This window comes from Bombus fervidus, chromosome 3, assembly GCF_041682495.2.
Source record: "Bombus fervidus isolate BK054 chromosome 3, iyBomFerv1, whole genome shotgun sequence".
In the NCBI taxonomy this organism is placed as follows: Eukaryota; Metazoa; Arthropoda; class Insecta; order Hymenoptera; family Apidae; genus Bombus; species Bombus fervidus.
Genome location: NC_091519.1, coordinates 5,181,115 through 5,203,186, shown reverse-complemented (window position 1 = coordinate 5,203,186; position 22,072 = coordinate 5,181,115). Strand labels below are relative to the sequence as shown.

Sequence of the window (22,072 nt, the reverse complement as noted above, 5' to 3'; positions counted from 1 at the left end):
CTTAATTTTCTCTGACGGTTTTCTCTAGCGGGTCGAGATCTATTTATATGACCGTGGTTGGAATTGAATCGTGTCTAATCATGAAAAATCAACATGGGAAGTCAATAAAGTCCACGTTTTTACAAGACAGACAGAGATGAGTAGAGTGTCTCTGCCTCTGTCTGAGACATTAATAGTATGTCACGCATGCACAGAATGAGAACCTTCCTATCTTACATGTTAACTTTTCACGACTAGTCACGACTCAGTTTCCGGACGGTTTTCCGTAGGCTTAGGTATATGAGCTTTGAGACCTGTTTGTGTGATTTGCGCAAAAGCCTACATGAACCTAACTCACAATTTATATAATATACTATGCTTTAAGCAATTTATACTATCATTACACACTTATTAATTTATAATATCTTTAAATTATAGTTGTTTAAGTTAATAGATTAATTAATTTGAATCAAAGGTTGTTAATACTTAAAATAAAGAAAATATGAATCACATTTTATCAGCACGAATGTATAGTTCTGGTACTGTATCTGCAATACAAAAAAGTGCAAAATTAATCAGAAATGAATTTTTGGACTATTTTCAAAAAGATTTGGGGCATACTTTTATTCGATCAAGCCCTGTTATTTCATATAATGATCATACAATAGCATTTGTTAATGCTGGCATGAACCAAGTATGTTTCAAAACTAGAATTATAAAAAATAAATCTATCACAAATTACTATTACTTTTTATAATTGATTTTCATTAATTATATTGTTTCATAATATCGAATATCTATAAAACTTCTAAATTTTTTTAGTTTAAAGGAATTTTTTTAGATTATTACAATCCGCCTGCAATGAAAGTTACAAATTCACAAAAATGTATAAGAATCAGTGGAAAACATAATGATCTGAATATAGTTGGAAATGATAGCTATCATCACACATTTTTTGAAATGTTAGGAAGCTGGTCTTTTGGGAGTTACTTTAAAGTAAGTTTCTATAAATATTTTATTATAAAAAAATTATAATATTTATTTTAAAAAGATATTTTATCACTTTTAGTTTTCAATATAAATTCATATTTGTAGGAAGAAGCTTGTCGTTATGCTTGGAATTTATTAACGAAACATTATGGTATTAATGAACAATGTTTATATGTAACATATTTTGGTGGAGATGAAAGATTGGAATTGGAACCTGATTTAGAATGTAAAGATATTTGGTTAAGTATAGGCATTAGGGAAGATAAAGTTCTTCCATTTGGATTACAAGAGAATTTTTGGGAAATGGGTATTTCAGGACCATGTGGTCCTTGTACAGAAATACATATAGATCATACAAAGCAATTAAGAAATCGGTGTATGCAAATTAACAAGGGTTACGCAGATCTCACTGAACTATGGAACATAGTCTTTATACAATATGAACGGTATGCAATAAAGCAATATAGAAGAATTATTATTATCAAGCTTGAAGTAAATGTTTTTTGTATAATATAATATCTATACTATTTTAAATACCAATTTGTTATGATTTTACATTAGATTATCAAATGGTACAATAGTACCTCTACCAAAACATTATGTTGATACAGGCATGGGATTTGAAAGACTAGTTGCAGTATTACAAGGACAACAATCCAATTACGATACAGATATTTTTCAACCATTTTTTAAAACTATTCAAAAATATACAAAAGCACCAGAATATAAAGGTAAATTTTATAATGACAAAAATGAACTCGATAGTGGATATAGAATTTTGGCAGATCATAGCAGAATGATTACTGTAGCTTTAGCAGACGGAGTTATACCAGAACAAAGGTAAATTATTCTAAATACAATAATTATAATTAATATATTATGAACATAATTATGTATATAATAGTTGTATGTAACTATGGGTTTATCTTTTCAGTAATAAACTTAGGAAAATAATAAGAAAATCAATTGATGTTAGTGAAAAAGTATTTAAAAAACAAGGAATACTTTCTGAACTCTCATATATTGTAGTAGAAAATTTAGGTGATGTTTATCCAGAACTGCAGGAAAATTTAAAAAAGGTACTATAAAGTAAAAAATATAATAAGAAAGGTAGTGTAAGATCTTATAATTTATTTGTATATCATATAGCATTTTGTAATTTATTATGTAATATAATTATATTTAGGTGCAAAAGATAATAGAATTTGAAGAAGAATTATATAAAAAATTAAAGCATACTTGTTGTAAACAGTGGACAAAAATTGTTAAAACATATCCTCAATTGAGTTTGATTACTGAACAACTGACTCCTGGACTTGGAGATGGATACAAGTACCTTCAACATGTACTTAATAACTTGTATGTGTCTGTGTATAAGTATATAGGGTGATCTACGCAAAATATAAACTGCCATTTTATAAATTATTAGAGTTAGTATATCTTTTATTGTAGTTTGAAATTCTAGCTTGCATTATGATTGGAACTATCTCTATCATTTTTTGGAAAGAGCAGTTCATGGAGTAAGAAGTTCATGCAGCAATCTGTATCTATAATTTGCGGTCTGAATATAAGACAAACAGTACTTGGTACACTTGTAAGTTTGATTCGTTAGACTCTTTCATAGAATAAATGGTTCATTAGGTTCTTTTTATAGAATACATGAGACTATTACTGATTTCCTAAGGTGCAAAATACTCCCTCATTTATTTAAATGAGATAGCACATTTTTATATTTTATAAGTTTACTTAAAAACAATATTTATCTTAAACCTTTTCCATGACAATGTTTTAATGAAAATCAAGTCTGGAATATACAGTAAAACAAAAAAGTAGACTTTATTTTTGAACGAGCAATATTTTGAATATTTGCAAAAGTAAAATTTATTAGGTTGTCTCAAAAGCTTCTTTCGTTTTGTAAGGAAATAATAGATGTACAACATTTTTTGCTTTATATTATTTTATTGAACTATGTATGATCATAATAATAGAAATAGAACAAAATGGACAACATAATACTTATCTAATAGAACCTAATATATATTCTGAAAACATAAATTAAAGTTCTACTTTAATTTTAATATATTGATAGAGACATCTGTTTACATTAAAAAAATGTAGTAGTTTCCAAGATAATAATTTGTAACATTTTATATGAGAATTGCTAAATTCGTCTTGATTAAGAAGAATGTCAAAAGGTAGAGTTACAAGTAATGTCGCACACAGATTATGTTGATGGTTATAGAGGTTTGTAGAGCAAAAATAATGATAGTAGATCATTTTTTATTGATTCTCTATCATATATATGAATTTATTGACATCACTAGTGAGGAATATGATAACTATATGCATATTGGATTGTTGGATAAATCTTAAATCTTCTCTAACATAAATTATAAACTATATTCTGATACCTTGCAATAATACAATTAAACCAAATGTACACCATCCTATTCAACAATCTGCCATCTATTGGGTAATGTCATTATTTCATCCACGTAGAATTTTTGTTGTCTCTAAGCAAAAACATGATCTCAGAAAAGTTTGACATATTCAACAACCCAATAATAAGGTATTATTTAATTATGAAAATTTAGCTTTTATATTCGCCAATTGCTATGGGTTAATACAGATCTGAAACTCTACTTTATGTAGACTAGCGAATGTATTTTATGTAGATCATCCATTATAGGTAAAAAAGTACATGTTGTTTACTTTATTATTAATTTTGCAGAAAAGCAAGTAATGTATTATCAGGAAATGTTGCGTTCAAGTTATATGACACATATGGTTTAAGTATAGAAACAATTACTGAACTAGCAAAGATCGAATCTCTATATTTTGATAAAGTAGCTTTCCAGAAAGAATTAGAATGTCAAAAAAATCGGTCTAGAATCGGCCTTGAAAAGAGTAGTATAACAAACATAAAGAAATCTTTAGAAATACTTGAAGAAAATTGTATACCTAAAACTGATGACAGCTTTAAATATAAATGTGTTCTTAATGGAAATAATTATGAGTTTCCTAAAATTGAAAGCAAAATTAAGGCATTAATTATAAATGGTAAAGATTGATCATTAATCTCTCTCTTTGTCTGTGTGTATGCTTGTGTGTACTGATTTCGTATTACCTAAATTCAAATAATATAGTAAAAGAGTACATAATTTCTTTGTTTCAGATAATACAATAATAAACAAAGCAAATGAAAATACAAACAAAAATATACATTCAACTGTTAATGAGACAATTACAAATTACAATGCAAAATCAGATAAAGATAAAATTGGACTTATATTGGATAAAACATTATGTTATTCAACACAGGGTGGTCAAATATCAGACAAGGCTACCATCTGTTCAAAAAATTGGAATTTTAATGTATATGATGTGAAGAAAATTAATGGGTATGTTATACATTATGGAAAATTTGTACAAACTGATTTGAGGTAAGTTTTTATTTTAATTTTTACCATAATTATATTATAGTTATTAATATTGTATCAGTCAGAATCTGTAAAGAAAAAATTTATTCCTATAGAAAATGGATTGAAGAATTAAAAATTAAAGATGATTGTTTGGTTTCCATTGAACCTGAATTTCGTATAGGAGTAATGCAACATCATACTGCAACACATTTATTACATGCAGCAATACAACAAATTATGCAAGCAGTTTATTTACGGAATTCTACTATTATTCCACACAGCTTAAAATGTCAATTTAATTCATTTGGAGAAGATCTTTCTTTTAAGCAATTGAAAGAAATTGAAGAACTTATAAATAATGTTATAATAGCTAATGTCCCAGTTACTACAAAAATATTAAATGCTTTGGAATTATTAGCAGAAAGTTCTGTAACATTAATACCAGGAGAAATTTATTTTTATAAGGATATTAGGCTCATAGAAATTAATTTTCATGATTTAAAATCAAAGTAAGTATTCTTAGAAAATAATAAGAAAAGCTATGTTTTCTAAAAGTTACAGTAGTTCTTTAAGTACTTTCGAAAAAAAAAATTCTTTCTTTAGATATTTTTTTATTTGATGATAACTGATACTATGTATATGTTTCATTTAGAGAAGCATGTTGTGGTACACATGTATTGAAAACAGGAGAATTAAAATATTTTTGTTTTCTCAATTATTTCTCAAAAGGAGCATCAAATTTTACTCTTGAAGCAACTGTAGGATCACTTGCATGGTCTGCCAAATTGGCGGGTGAAAATATACATTATAAAATTTTGGATTTAGAAAACAAATTGAAAAATGGCAAAGTAACACGTAAAACATTTAAAACAATTAGTAAAGAGATTGAGAGTGAAATAAAAAATGCCAATAGAATACCAATACCATATCTCATTAAAGAAGAGTGTTTAATGAAATTAGAAGATTTAGATAAAATTTTTCATGTACAAATGCAAGAAATAAAAAAGTAAGTATTATGTATAGCGATATAACTGTGATTAGAATCTATCAATTAAATTTTTATAATATTAATTTCCAAATATTACTTTGAATAACTTTCATTGAAGATATAATAATATAGGATATCATATATTAATGATAATAATTAAGAACAGTTAACAATAATTAATAACAAAGAAATAATTATGTGTATTAGAGACGTAGCCGTATTATAATCAGGGTTTTGGCCCACTAGCCGACTAACCAATTAGTCGGCTCCCGATTGTGATCTCTGCTGATTATTTTTAAACACCGCCATAAATCGCATCAAATTTATTATTGTTTAATATTATGAATCCAAAGAGAAAATTTTTTAACATTGCTTGTTGTATTTATTTTATTACGTCGTGTTTTTTCATTTTAAACAGTTTTCTGTTGTAATAAAATTAAGAAATAATAATCAATATTCCTACTTAATTGGTACCTACTTATTTAGTTTATTTCAATAAATACTAATTATTATTTTTAATTTTTTATATAATAATTAGGTTACATGCAAATATGTATTCATAAGTAATTATACTACATATTAAAAACTATTAACATTATGCTAATGACAGTAAAGAAAGCTCATTGTAGTTTTACTTCTATGTCTTATGATACTAAAAATTTAAAGCCGATAAATGGCTTTTTTTGCCGACTAATCGCCAACTACAAAAGTGAACGAATAGTCAGCTTAACCGATTAGTCGGTACAACCCTAATGTGTATTATATGTATGAGATATCAGTTTTCAAATGTCAATTAATATCAATGTTTTCAATGTGTCATTATCACCATCAATATAAATCTTGGAAATTTGATTTTTGATATTACATTAGAGATTACTGTAGTTCTAATTTTTTTACATTTAAATTAATAATAATATTTTGAAGTATTCCATTCCAATTTTGTTAATACTATTTCCAATGTATTAGTTATAGGTATTCAAGCAAACAAAAAGGGATGGATTGAGATGTTTGGGGTTTAAGGATATTTTATAGAATTTTCTATATTATGTACATTGTACAAACTTCTGCATTTCTTTAATAATATAATATAAATTATATAAATTTTCTATAAATGCATAAATATCTAGTAATTGACTTGCCATGTGTAAATGAAATATATATTAAATTAATGTTTGCATTTCTTGATATGTATATTAGATTAAATTATATTATATATAAATATGTAGATAAAATTTTTGTATCATTATATGCAATAATATTGTACTTTTATTCAGTGAAGTTTTATAATACAACAAGCATATTTAGGTGCTTTATTTTTCATAAATTATCCTATATTTTATTTTATTATAATTATTATTCTGCAAAATTTTATATTTTTATGTTTTATATAGACTATTACTTCTGTATCTCTATTAATTACAGAGAATTAGGGATTTAGTAAGTAATAAACATTTTTTAATTTGTACATTTTGTAACAAATAAAATTTTATTTATGTATATATATATATATATTAGTTTAATAATAACTGTGTATTTATCTAAATGATGTCTTATTTTTTTATATGGTTGTTATAAAAAAGTCTTAATGCATTCCACTGTTTGGTACGTAATAATATGTGAGGTCTTTTTTGTTGCATATATGCTACTGCTTCCTCTGGAGCCCACTGATTTTTCTGACAAGGATTATTTTTATAACGTTCAATTTAATTCAATTTGAAAGATATATGAAATTCTATAAAAAAAAATCCATATGTTTATAATTATCTTACCATCATTAAGTAGCATCCAACTAATGTTGCACTACGTGTTCTTCCTGCTTTACAATGAACATAAACAGTTTTAAGATGAGTTTTATCAGCATTAGTAGAATTATTTAATTCAGTCGGAACATCACGAAATTTGTTAATAAAATTTACTCCAAGTTTTAATTTTTCTTGTGAAGGTGATTGAAAAATATCTGTTACAGATAGTTGTAAAAATTCCACATTATTATTTTTCCATTCCTAAAAAATATGTGCAATCAAATGTTTCGATATTGTCAGTGTTGTTTAATATATTCTTAAAAATTTTTATTTAAATACATATAGTAATAGTTCCCATATAGATATCTTTATATATATATGTGTGTATACATATACGTATATACATATACATATATATATACCTTCTCACTATTGGAAAACAACTGTAATTCATAATCTTCATTCATTGAAATAACACCTCGGACATTTTCTTCGTTTATTAACTAAAATTTTAAAGATCTTATTTTTCTGCAATTTTATAAATTCAAATTATATAGCATGTATAATGTAATATACCTGTTTAGTCATACTTCGAAATGGTAGAGCACCTAATATAACAGTGTCATCAATTCTATCGTACCAATTTCTTGACGAAATTTTTTCCATTAATACATTATAGAAAAGCGTTGGATAAAATGTCAACCTCGCAAACATTGCCACTATAATTTAAATTCGTTAGTAAGGTAGTCATTACATATATATATAAATCAAACATTACCTTTCGTGTTAAATACAATAAACGTATATAATATAATGTTTGTTCATTACAATTTTAAGTAATTTTTAAATAATCTTATTAAATCTTATAAAAAACTTTATAATCGGTCGTGATATTGTAAATAGTTCGCAAGGTGAAAGTAACAGAATTTATAGTATGAGAAGGGAGTGAATGTTAATATAACGGTTTACGCTAGTTACGTAGTAAGATTCATACAATTTTTTTTTAAAGCAATCACTTTTAATAAACAACAACATATAGTACAAATAATCATTAGAAGAAATCTTAAATTATTTAAATGAATGGACTAAAAATTTTTGTTTAGAACAAATTAAAGTAATCGAATGTACGTTATACTTTGTATAATAAAAAATAATCTGTTTTGAAGTGATTTCATAAAAATTTTGAAAATTAATAAAGATATAAATTTATAATTAAATAAATAAATACGTATATCTACTTATAATTTCGAAATGTTGCTACTGAATCTAAAACATTCAATCTCATAATATTGAAATAATAACAATACTTAGAATTTTTCGATATCAAATGACTTACTTTCAGAATATACATATATATTTAATTATGATTATCATTATGTTATAATTATCCTACAATTACATGTACATAACTATACTTTTTTTTTCAAAATCCTATTGATTTTATAGAAGACTGATTAAAATATTATCAATGCACACATTCTGTTTATATATGACATAATGTATATAATATAGCTTTTTTTATATTTTCTTTAATAGTAATCAAGATTATATAGTATTTGCCACTATTCTTCAATATTATTATATCGTTTTTTATTTATTAAAGAAACATATAAATAATGGAATTATTTTATTTATTATAGTTCTTGATATTAATTTATCATAAATAATATTACTTTGTTTAATAGCCTTTTATCACTTTATTTTTGTAATTAATATAATTATTAAAAAGATTACATTTTTTCTATATATATTTAATTTAACTGCTAGTCAAATACATGCATATTTATATACGTATGTAGATACATTTATAATGTCCCATATTTGAATAAAGAGGAATAATTATATGATAATAATAGCAATTCTGATCATTATTATATATATAGAATTATGGAAATTTATTTTTACATATCAAAATTATTAAGATTTATTGTGCACAAGCAGAAACCTTATGATACACTGTTTTGATATATATATATATATATAGTTGGAAATATTTTTAAATTTCTAACAAAAAAACGTAATTCATTTTGACAGTAATAAATCTTCATCTAAACAATAATAGCCTAATTCTCCTTTTCTGAATAAAGAAAGAAAATGTTCTGCTGCAAACCTTAAGTCTGGCTTTATAATTATTTTACCATCATAATTCTTTATTCTTAATGTCTTTTTCAATTTTGCTGCAATATATACAAGAATGTATGATATATTATCATGTGGTTCTGTTAATTCTAATTTTTCAACATATTCAAATCGTTTCTGTTTATTTAACCAAAATAATAAAAAGTCTGCCAATATTTCTGGACCTATTAAATGATCTTGCATACAACCAACTAATGCTAATTTTAAGCCTGTATACATATTATCTATGTTGGGAGTTAAAATTCCTGGTGTATCTAAAACATAGATATCTGGTTTTTCTGATACTTTCACTCGTGTTGATACAGATCGTGTAATGCCAGCAATACCGCCAACTTGCACAGCACTACTTTTACGAAGAATATTATTTCTTAAACGATTGATAAGTGATGATTTTCCTACATTTGGAACGCCAATAATCATTATTTGAAATGAAGACTCTTGTGCTCTGTTATGGCGATTTGATTCCTTAATTAATTTTTGTGCTAAAGGTAATAGTTCTTTAACACCTTCACATTTTACATTTCTAAAACTAGTAAATAATATGTTAGATAATCCCTTTTGATTTAAATTTTCCACTATAGAGTTCTTAAATTTCATATCAGTTAAATCCATTTTGTTTAATACAAAAATATGAGGTTTTAATCCAGTCAATGTGTTGCTGTAATCTGCATAATGTCCAGAAACTGGAATTCTTGCATCATGAACTTCAATGATACAATCTACGTTTTTTAACTGTTTTTGCATGTTTTTTAAGCCTTTACCCATATGTCCAGGGAACCATCTTAATATATCTTTTGTTGCTATGTTGAAAATATCACGAAATTTGGGTGTTACATTACCTGGACTCATCATTTTGAAGCTTCTTAACCTATACAATTCTTCCTAACAAATTTCCTGAAACAATAGTTGTGTTGTATAATATTTTAAATATACATACTTATTAATTAGTAAGTACATAATGTCGCAATTTAATTATACAGTAATGTGTACGCATTAAATTAAAAATATTTATATAAAAAGATTATGGTAACCTTATACTGAATTCTGTTCATTTTATGTACGTATAATATTCTATATTGCAAATAATATGTATTTAAAATAGTGATTATATAAGCAGTTCAAAATGTTCAAGTATGTAAAAAGTTGAATATAAGAAAATGTGATTATATTCTGTAATTCACTTAAAAATTAATATTGTACTTACATAATACTGTATATACAACGTACATATGTAAATATTTCAAAGGAGTTTAATTATTTAACATTTTATTAAACGAATGTTTAAATATACTTGTATAATATTATATACTGTACATTTGTATATCAAATATATATATTATATTATAATTAAATATATTAAATATATGTAACTATAAGAGAAAATTTTCTCTACGATGACATTTAAGTTTATATATATACATATATATTACTATATATAAGTTAATTGAATTGATTATATTTAGATCTGAAAGGTTACAAAAACAATATTTTAGAAATGTTTCCTTCACCGTAATATATGTTATCAATTTTCAATGTAAAGAACATTGTATTCTGTTATAAAATATTATTATTAGTGCTATAGAATATCAGGTTGTTTTAGGCGATATAAACTTTGTAATGATTCAATTTAAAGTCATTATATATATTATATGTATATGAACTTTATTTAACAAAAGTCAGATAATAGGTTTAAATTTCTTAAAAAGGTTTATAGTCCCTCCAACGAGACAAGGCAGTAAAACATAAACAAAACGTGATTACTGCGGCTACGACTATTGGCTGCCAACTAGTGACATTCGAGTTTCACTAGTCGACAATCAATAGTTGCAGTCGTAGCAATCACGTTTTATTTACGTTTATTGTCACATCTCATTGGGTAGGCTATAGATATGATTGTAAATATAAATATAATCAGATATAATATAGATATATTTTGTAAAAGTACTCGAAAAAGCACTAGGTTATTCATAAAGTTGGTAGCATCAAGAGCCATTTAGAATTTATGACTATGATTTTAATTTACTTTATTCAGCGTATTGTACATAGAAATATTTTAAAATAAATAATTTAAAAATGAGAAAGGAATTGTTTATTTTTCTTACATAGATGATAATGTTTAATTATTATTCATATATATTTATACAAGTGCTTATTATTATCTTTGTTATCACATATACTACCTAAGAATTATCATCCAATTGAAATGAATTTACGATTGATACATATATTGGAAGAATGCATGTAAAACTTTTATTAGTTTAAAATTAATGAATTTTACAAACAAATTTCGCTGACATTTATTTAATTCATTTTATATTCAGTATTCTAAAATACAACTTCGTTAAATGCTTCATTTTATAACTAAATAATCAAATGTGAAACTTATAACTATAAATCGAAATTTAATTTATTGTTGATAACTCAGATTTATAAGTTGCTATTAATAGTTAATTTAAACAGATCAATATGCCGAGAGTAACTATCTATTGTTGTACCACACTTTGGACTACCTTTATGATGATACGAACTTGACATAAAAACTTGCCATAAAGGTTTGTTCACGATTGCGCACAGGGTAGGTTCGCGGTCATGCAAGAATCCACATGAGCCTGTTGCCAGTTATTGATCCTGACACGATTAAACAACACTGCATTGCTGTTAACTACGAAAACAATTCTGGTCACGCAGCATTTGTAAAAACGCGCCGACAAACGGTTACGGTAACGTGTGCGTCTATATTTACACAAAGTACTACGATCTCGAAATGTGCTGAAGTGTCTCTCCGACGTTATCGTTATTCTGTCAAAATGTAGAAGAGGTCCCGTAAGACTCGAAATATCGATGAGTGTTACTTTCCATTCATCCGCAAAGATGTCATCGTTAGTTTTTCACGAAAAAAGGAACTTTTAAATAGAACATATTGAAAATTTTTATCATAAGAAATTTCGAATTTTCTTGTTAATTCCATTTTCTCAAAACTACGTATTTTGACTTGGAACTTTAGGAAGACTTGAATTTGTGTTGCTGCTGCACATGTGATCCTTTAGGTGTTATCTTCGGTTCGTAATGAAGAAGTTTACAATTAAAGGCGTGCTCGACGGGTTCCGATCATCGGTACCGCAACCCGTCAAACCTGATCAGGAAATCGTCGAAAATTTGCGGCCAGAACATTTTCAAGTAAAGAAGGTCAGTAACGATATACTATAACTATTAACTTATAAGTTACACATCTATTTCAAATTACATGTATTAGCGTTAAAATAGATTAAAATATGCTATGTTATTTTGAATAGTATTATCTAGAATAATAGTATTATCTTTTTCTAAAAGCTGTTTTCGGTTTATAAGTGGAATGACCCAATTTAGAAGCATTTATTGCATACTATGTTTTTTATCGTTTGACTTTTTATTTGACAACTATAGCCATTTTTTAAAATATGAAATTAATATGTTAGTATAATATCACTAATGTTATCACAGTGGATATATGTTATACGGTACATACTATGATATCACCGCTATTAGTAATATAAATGTAGAATCAAAATATCGTAAAAATAATCCTGAATTAAAAACAACCATACATATTATATTAAGTGTTCCTGAAGTTACTAATATTATTATTATCTTTATTGTAATATATTACTTTTAAGCAAATATACAGCTACAAATTTAAATAGATGCAAAATAGCTGAATATATTTGTTGTTAAGTTCTGTTTATCATATTCTTTAATACATGTAATTTCGATGAATAGCATTGAATACAGGTTATAAAGGAATAAATTCTAGTGTATACGTATGTATGGACATATATAAATAAATATATATATATATGAAAAGAAAATAATGTAGACGTGTATAAGATACATTCTTTGTACTATCTTACAAGTACCAAAACTTTTTCAAAATAAAAAATTTCGGTACGTTTATAATTACGATTATCAGTTAGTAGGAATTAAGAAATTGATTATTATGAATTCTGTTACGGATAAAATTATTACAAATAATTCAAAAGAACAATGTGATCTTTAATCTTTTCGGAATATTTATAACTGCATTTTTATTCAACAGATACATTTGGCATTTTAATCGATTATAATACTATAAGTAAGAGAGGATTACACCATGCAAAAAAGTGACGATATGCACTTGCACGATACATATCTAGCGATAGTTTATCCTAAGTACATGTAATACATTATCAGAGTAACATTGGTGGGTTGCATATCAATGTGACATAGTTAAATATGAATATTGATTTCAAAATTGTTAATAGTGCGAATAAATATAATTTTTTAAAGAAAAGTGAAAGATGACTTAAGAGAAATTGTCAAACGGATATAATGATGCTTTTTGACTTTATTATACTAGTATTAAATTATAGCATTTATATCAACTGGCATTTTAATCGGGAGAGAGAGAGAGAGAGAGAGAGAGAGAGAGAGAGAGAGAGAGAGAGAGAGAGAGAGAGAGAGAGAGAGAGAGAGAGAGAGAGAGAGAGAGAGAGAGAGAGAGAGAGAGAGAGAGAGAGAGAGAGAGAGAGAGAGAGAGAGAGAGAGAGAGAGAGAGAGAGAGAGAGAGAGAGAGAGGGGAGAGAGAGAGGGGGGGGAGAGATTGAATATTGTAGATTTGTAATAATTTTATTCAGTAGCATTGATGCTTATGTTTTCAAGATCTTTTGAAGATCATTTGTTAGTATTGTGGAAGGATTTTACAATTTTTTATTTTTCAAATCGAGTTAAGAAATCGTATTAGATAATAAAAATAATAAATAAGATGTCCTTTTTTGAGTATGAAATTCAAGTTATTAAGATATAGATAAATATAATTATTCAATAAAAAAAGTTGTGTTGTCTAGTACTCGTGGAAAGTGAAATTAATTATCATCGTATAAACCATTTGTTACGTATTATAGTTTCCATAGGATTATTATTAAAAGGATAGAATTTTTAACATTTTTTTGTTTACAATAAATTCATATATAAAAAGTAATCAATCGTGAAACATTGGATTAATGTATTCAAGCTTGTTTTTATACGAGACGACAGAAACGCCCAACTGATTATGTAGATAGAGGTAGAATTACGCTTACATATACTATATAAATTTCCTTATACGATATAATTAATTTTGCTACGGTCTTCGAATTATATATTCTAATTTTGCTTTCATTTCAACAAACAAAGATATGTACTCTTATAATGATTTAAGAAAAACAGGAGCATAAAATTAGAATTAAAAATTGCGCGCGTTAATAATGATTTTTTTATACCCTTTTCAAGAACATTTTAACCAATAGAGAAATATCCAAAGAATATAGATAGGTTAAGGATAAATGTACAATTGTTATTTTCAAACTTACATTTTCATAGTTCCTAGATGATTCCTTTTATGATGAAAAGAAACAATCTAATATCTTTTATTGTTTATTGTTCTTTTAATGTTTAAAAAATTTCATTTTCACGTATGGAAAAGAATAGAGAAAGAATATCTAAAAGATAGGAAACATATCTAAGTAAATATGTGAATTATTGTCTGCTGTAAAGTATGGAAGAATATTTAAAACGTTAACATGCTTAGTGATTAATATATTCCTTTCCAGTGTAAGAAACAATTACGTTTTTCTACAGCTTTCAAATTTCTACAGCTTTTTTGTTATTGTTTCTTGTATTGAATAAAATTCTTCAAAGTGGGAAGCATGGCCGAACCATAAATGCCTTCCTGTCATCGTGGTGCTTTATGGCTTTCGTTCAGCAAAGGAAATCAATATACGGTTTGTAGTCAAATCAAAATAAATGCAATCTGCTTGTGTTTTGCTACATATTTCATAATTTTCTGGTATTTTCATCGGTGCCTGAGTTTTAATACAAATCCGCAAATCGTTTTCTTTATTTCACGCTTCAAGAAGTAAAGTGATGTTTAAACTAGCGCAACAAATGTTGCAAAATGCACATACACGTATAAAGGAGGTTACTTTTAATGGAAGCATGTGCAGGTCGAGATTCAATGCGCTGCGTCGATAACAGTATCGAAACGAATTCCTTTACGTCATGCATATCGGTTTATCTGCCTTTAAAAACAATCGTGTCACCTACATAAACTGTTCATTGGTAAGATGAAAATTCAGTAAGAGGCGTTGAACATAATAGAATATTATACATATAATTATGTATCGATACAATACGATATGACATCAATATATGTAATATGATGGAGGATCAAGAATGTCTTTTGCACAACAATAAAATAATGTCTAATAAAATAAAGTAATGATACAAAATGGAAAAATACAAGAACTTGTTGCGTGATGCCGTCTTCTCTCTTTTTTACCAATTCTCTCTGTACATAATTCTTCAATCTTTCCTTTAGTTCTTTCCTTTTGTTTATTGTATTTAATTTCAATTCCTCCAGTTCTTCGTGAAGCTGTCGTAGCTTCATTACGTCGATCTCTTCGATTTTTGTTTCTTTCTTCGATTTTACCGTGTTCTTGATTTTGATTAACGTTCCCATGGTATATCTTCCGTTACAATCATTTCCGTAAGTCTCCTTGAATCTTCCCTTGCTTGTATTTCTTCGCTTATTCTCAATATTTCTTACTTCAATGTTTCAAATTGTTCAATACTACAAGTTACCAGTCTCTTAATCATTTTTTATTGTCACTACGTAAGATGGATAATCGAAATACTTTCACATTTCATTTCCTAATCCTAATATCTCTTTTATTTCGGTCAAATCTCTAAATTAATATTTTGCAACAATACATTACATACATATCTACCTACGTATTGGTCGTATATGTAATTATATATATTTAAAAATACATTTATAAGTCATAATGGCTCGTTGTTTAGTTATTGAATCTGCGGTGATATGATAAATAGAAATTATTGAATAAATCCATTGATTTTCAACAGTTAAGGAGGTTTCCTTTTGTCACAAAAGTATATAAAATATCCAATACACTATTCTGTAAGCTTAATTGCTTCGTTCTTAAACTTTCCAATATTGCCTACGAAAGTGCGTATGTATTTTTAAAAGCTTGGAAAGCAAGAAAATGAATTTAGAAGTTCATACATATATTAGTTCTACATATGTACTATATGTTACGTGTCGAAATTGCTGTTAGTAATTGAAAGTGTAATGTTAAGATATTTTTTACTAAAATAAAGATTTACATTTAAAAGCCGTATGACTTCTGTAAATAAATATAGAATTATGGGTCGATGAGAAAATATATTTCAGAAATTTTAACGACATGTTATAATAATTTTAACATAGTTTCAGAAAAAGATCTTTCTTTAAAACGTCCTTTAAATTGTTTCAAATAGTTACATATATATACGATCATTATGATTCTCGTATATGTCGGTGAACAGACTGTATTTTTTAAGTTGTATAATAAGCTTCTATAACATTTGTGCTATAACATAGATAGTAGATCTATCGTAACTTTATTCTCACAGTGCACATAATAATACTTTACATTACGATGTTAATTTAGTAAAATATTATTTTATTAATACAATTAATGAGAAAAATAGAACATTATGTTATTAAATTAACATCCTTATATTTCACGGTAGATAGAAATGTACATTTTAGATAATTATACATAATGAGATATTTCAAAATTATGTTAGGCAATTAGTTTTTTTTACGAAAATTTGGATATAGAGAAATTTTTAAATTCGCTACAATGTCAGATCTTATTCATGAATGAACAAAGTAGAAATTTGGGGACGGAACGTTTATTTATCTTGTGTCCTCGAGTTACTATATTTTTATAGGTACAATAGTAATGTTTAATAACAAATTAAGATTCCACTGCTAAATCTACTAAATTATATACAATGCTACATAATTACTTGGATTTTTGCAAAATTGAAAAACTTTAGATATGAGGAGACTATGTGTTAGATTAACGGAATTATAATTATATCAAAATTTATTATTTGATTCAATTATTAGATTTAAAGGAATTACTTTTCCTATGGTTTATTAAAAATTACTTAATTTAATTCAATGTAGTGGTATTATAACACGACGACTAAAAACTTTTATTTAGGTCTACACTAATCATTTTAAATGTGCACTTCCTTGTAGATAAGCAACTCCACGTTATTGCAGTACAAAACTGGTAACAATTTCAAAACAAAGTCAAGTAGAATATAAGTGTATGTGAATTTTAGGTTTTTTAATGGTTTCGATGCTGCACTTTACTGCTAAAAGTGGTTCATACGTTATGTTGACCACTCTTATACATTAAATTGTATATCTTTGGTCCTCGTCTTTGTTTCTCTTATGAGAATCGTGTCCTTACTATACTCTTTTAGCTGTCTCAGATATAAACTACACAGTTGATGAATATTATTAGATTTGAAGGTGTTTAAAAATATAACTATTGTTCTATTTATGTGATTCACATGATAATATCTATTATTGAAAATGAATGCTTTATTATTTACACCAGCATTAACAATGTATAAACAATGTTATTTCTGAAATATTTATGATATATGATCCATATTTATGCGCAGTATCTATTATGAAATTTTGTAAAAGATTTTTTATCACTTACTTCGTTATTTACTTACTATACTTTTGAATTGATAATATTTTTTCTGACCCGAGTTACAATGAGTAAAAAAAGTAAAAGCAATTTTGTATTCGAATTACATAACAATTGCACAGAATAGCGAGCAATCACGTAGTGATAGTCTAAATATTCGCGTCTTACGAGCACTGTGACATCTAAATAGATGAGTAAGCAATAGCCGTCGAGAAATGCCAATTACGTGATACAGCTTGTTTCTCTGCATTGTACGATATGATAGAATCATCTTATATGGATTAATCTAGTTAGAGAAGCTTTTAGATGAGAAATTTTATTACATTCATCGGTTAATATCTTTGCAATCAAGTCTGGATAATAATAATACTTCTATAAAAAAATTAATTTGCTCTTGTTAATTAAACAAAATATTTTAAGTGATTTATAATTAAACATAAAATATAAACGTAATCGTTACACGAGTCGTGTCATAGATAACAAGTCTGAAGGAAATGTGCATATAATAGTTTATTAGAAGAAATTTCATATATTGATATGTTATTTCGTATTTCATATATGATATTAAATATGAATAAATAACTTATAATCGATTCATTGTCAAAAATATGAAGAAATTCATCTTTCGGTCTAAATCAGACCTTCTGATTTTATCAAGGGCTATAATATTTATGGCGTTACTTGCTTTTTTTATTATAATTTTTTCCTATACTGTGCTATAACGGGATCTGCAGTTAATAATAACATATGAATTTAGTCCATTATTGTATTTTTCCAAGATTTTCTGATGAAGCTTTTCTGAAATTCTCTTCAATTTTTCTACCTTTCCTCTTAAGCCAACTTAGAATTTCTGAACCACACAATCGTAATTAATCGGTCGATATCAAACATACGATACTTAACATAAAAGTAAACAGCTTTTTTTTACTTATATAATTATATAGAATGAGTTTTACTTTTTACGATTGCAAATTCCTTTTTTTTTTTTAGCTTGAAAACAAGCAAAAACCAAAAATTAATTTCAGAGATATTACAGTCGCAGAACGCGATAGAACTAATTATAGTCACTTATAATTAGCAGAATTAATGAGCATTATAAGATTATAAGAGTTTTAGAATATGCTTGAAATGGCTGCGGACGCCGTTTAACAAAAAGCGAAATATTTGAAGTAGAGACTCCTCTTGGAAGCCATATTTTGTTAAGTTTGATTGGTAATGAATGACTCGATACGTTCCTTTGCGGAAAAACACCAACCATTGTCAAATGTATTCTTTGTCCATGAAACGTCCATGACAAATTGAAATATTTCGGCGCAATTCACAAATATTACCTATAGGTATGTATGTATTACATATTATAAAATACATTTCTTATAAAATAGAGAAGTATTTCTTTGCTATATCTTAAAATACATACCCTATGATAAAATATGTGACATGAAACATAAGAACATGTTCCAAATAGACTTTGAAATACACAGTCCCTATGGAATACCAATTACAGCTACGTTATTGCATAACATAACATGTGTGTGTGTGTGTGTGTGCGTGCGTGTGCGCGTGCGTGTGTGTGTGAAAGAGAGAGAGAGAGAGAGAGAGAGAGAGAGAGAGAGAGAGAGAGAGAGAGAGAGAGAGAGAGAGAGAGAGAGAGAGAGAGAGAACACTTTTTTTCTTATCTCAATTTCTAATAAACCATGGAAATTCTATGTAGATTAGGTTTTTATTCATTGGTGCTATTCTAGGAAGAGAAAGGTGGAACAGAAAAATTGGAAAAATAATTCTTGGCCATTTATGAATAAAATTTATCTTAATTTATATGTATATCATGACTTATAATATTCATGTTGATATAAGAATAGCGTGTCATTAAGAAATTAATGAGATTGGTATTAATGCATATTGTGCTGTGTCCCTTACTAAGAAAATATCTCATACAAGTCTTCACAGTAGTGTATAAATTATCACAAAAGTCTATAACATTTTGAATTTTGAAATTGTTGTACACATAAAGATATTTCCAATAAAATGCAACTTTATGCGATGGTGAAATGCAAAATTATGGTCTGTTTCAAAGTAACATAAGACCCTAGAAAATAGAATTTTTAATTAATTTCTTTGCATTTCTATATGAGTGTCCTACAAAAGTATTAAAATATCGAAAATTAAACAGTTTATGAAATACTTACAGCTTGCTATTTAAATATGTAATTTAAATATCTTATAATTTAACCAAAGAAAATTTATAATTTATGTCTTATAATTTAATCAGTATTATTCTATCAGTACTTAAAAGATATATTTTCTTAGCAGTATATTGCTTTTTTTAACTTTTTTCCTACCATTTTTTTTTATTTTTAATCTGGCAATAGCTAAATCACATATAAAGCTATTCTCAATTACGTGACTCACTTTACTTAGCATATCAAAGTGCTTAAAAAGTAATATTACATTTAAAAACAGACCAATAAAAATATGATGAATGTGTAATATATTATGTGTAATACGTTTCGTGTTTGAAGTTCTGTTATTTTTATATAGAATTATCACACTTCATTGTTATGTATCAAATATCTGCCGGAAATTTTAATGAGTGCCGATTTTTGTCGATAAAAATATCAACAAGTTTCTTACACAAGAATACATATAGATCTTTAAATCAATGGTTCATTCATTAGAAGTACTTTTATGATCCAGGAGTATATAAAATGTAAGGCATACAATTTGTTGCACGAATTGAATGTCTACCTGCTTTATAACTCTCAAATGTTCAGTTAATGACCTCTCACTACAGAAAATATTCTTAGTAAGATCGTTAATATAATATAAATAATATAAGATAATAAGAAAAAACAATCGACAGATGAAACTATTGTATTAGCTTAATATGATAATCTGCTTTCTCATTCTTCTTTAAAGTAGTAGTATATGATATTACATTATGTAAATAATTGTTGCGAGATCAGTTTGTCTCAACATAATAAGGACTATGGAAAAATTATTTAGGCCTTAAGGCAGGTGACCGAGTGGTTTATACTATTTGTAGTATATCTGTGAGATATTGTGCGTTCAATTCCTGCTATGGTCCTCAATTTTCCTACATCCCTTCAAATATGATAGAAACACATAAAAAATGAACATAGTTTTCAGAATAATAAATCCTATTGCATCTAAATTTAAGTTACTTACATCAAATATAAATTATCGTGTCATATTGTATACATATGAAGTGATAATCAATTTCAAATCTTGTATTATGGATTTTACTAAATTTAATAATTAATCATTTAATAATTAAATATACTGAACTGAATTAATCGTTAACAATACGTTTATATGTTAGTTAGTTCAATATTACATATACTGATATATAATACCAATAAAATTTTATTTTTATTTTTTCTGAACTTTTGAACTTTCTATTATTTTGCAGGTGTGATTTTCAAGGAAACATAGTTTCGAAGCTTATCTTTTTTCTTTTGGGTTGATAACGCCTTGATAATTCTATAGAATGCCAATTTATATGGGTACATTGGATACTAAGGTTCGATGTCTATGTGCTCGCAAGATTGTAACACGAACTGTCGGAAATTGACTAGAGACCACCTCCGGAAAGTTAAAATCGGATATAAAGGAAGGCGGGTGTTCATAAGTTTCGTATTGCTGTATTTTAACCTACTTCTCCATTCCGTTGAAATGGAACGAGGGCAGTTTTCATGACCAGTGGAAAGGCAGTAGTGCTGCATCAGAATCGATTTTAACGTATATCTGTCTTTTAGGGCGTCAGATTAATCCTAACTCTACTTTGTCCCAAATTTGTTTCTTATCCGTATAACGGATAGTTCTTTTATTTCATTTTTTAAAGGAATCACAAAGTAACATCCATAAACTCCTCTATATTGTTTGAGTTTTGTATTAAGGCAATAGTAGGTACTTTAACAATTGTATAGAAAGCATTGAAAATGTATTAAAAATAAAGTTGAAATTATACAAAGTTATACATTTCTATATACAGTTGTAGATAATATCATATTTCTGCGGTGAAAATATCTATTATTTATATCGGTATGTTTGCAATGTTTCATGCCATTTATACAAAATATTTTAATAAAAATAACTGAATTATTCAACTTTATGTTACGGTTTTATATGTACGTATATTTAATATAACAAATTTGAACTGAAAGCATAGAATGCTTAAAAAGATATACGATTTAAGTGAATAAATTTCAAGATTCTTATATA

The 22,072-nt window shown here is 26.5% G+C and overlaps 3 protein-coding genes across 14 annotated transcripts in view; 2 read left to right on the top strand and 1 right to left on the bottom strand.

Moving 5' to 3' along the window:
- The first annotated feature begins 281 nt into the window (after window positions 1-281).
- Window positions 282-7,320, top strand: Alars-m (alanine--tRNA ligase, mitochondrial). Of its 2 annotated transcripts, none has more exons than XM_072022999.1 (11): window positions 282-673; window positions 802-975; window positions 1,075-1,415; window positions 1,531-1,809; window positions 1,904-2,048; window positions 2,156-2,328; window positions 3,701-4,029; window positions 4,145-4,412; window positions 4,505-4,900; window positions 5,044-5,397; window positions 6,352-7,320. In XM_072022999.1, exons 1-11 carry the CDS (start codon window positions 482-484, stop codon window positions 6,380-6,382), a joined length of 2,682 nt encoding a protein of 893 aa, XP_071879100.1. In that variant the 5' UTR covers window positions 282-481; the 3' UTR covers window positions 6,383-7,320. The 2 variants fall into 2 exon arrangements, with proteins under 2 accessions (XP_071879100.1, XP_071879101.1); XM_072023000.1 differs by having other exon boundaries at window positions 533-673; window positions 821-975.
- LOC139998464 (phosphatidylglycerophosphatase and protein-tyrosine phosphatase 1-like) lies at window positions 6,847-10,483 on the bottom strand. 4 transcript variants are annotated; one of them, XM_072023029.1, is made up of 5 exons: window positions 10,022-10,154; window positions 7,698-7,840; window positions 7,544-7,624; window positions 7,149-7,382; window positions 6,847-7,052 (listed from the first exon to the last, which is right to left on the bottom strand). In XM_072023029.1, the coding sequence occupies exons 1-5, from the start codon at window positions 10,110-10,112 to the stop codon at window positions 6,930-6,932; spliced, it is 672 nt and encodes a 223-aa protein (XP_071879130.1). In that variant the 5' UTR covers window positions 10,113-10,154; the 3' UTR covers window positions 6,847-6,929. The 4 variants fall into 4 exon arrangements, with proteins under 4 accessions (XP_071879130.1, XP_071879131.1, XP_071879129.1 ...); XM_072023030.1 differs by having other exon boundaries at window positions 6,847-7,070; window positions 10,100-10,154; XM_072023028.1 differs by lacking the exons at window positions 6,847-7,052; window positions 7,149-7,382; window positions 7,544-7,624; window positions 7,698-7,840 and adding an exon at window positions 10,465-10,483 and having other exon boundaries at window positions 8,932-10,154.
- Window positions 10,484-11,828: 1,345 nt separating this feature from the next.
- The window catches only part of Tomosyn (syntaxin-binding protein tomosyn), a 73,559-nt gene continuing 63,315 nt past the window's right edge, over window positions 11,829-22,072 (top strand). For 3 of the 8 annotated variants that reach the window (XR_011799475.1, XM_072000279.1, XM_072000278.1), the window contains exon 1: window positions 11,829-12,446. Coding sequence is in view for 7 of the 8 variants with exons in the window: in XM_072000279.1 (XP_071856380.1) it covers window positions 12,327-12,446 (120 nt within the window). In the remaining variant the exon portion in view is untranslated. The remainder of the gene's footprint in view (window positions 12,447-22,072) is intronic. The other 5 variants (XM_072000276.1, XM_072000277.1, XM_072000275.1 and 2 more) reach the window with 2 other exon arrangements.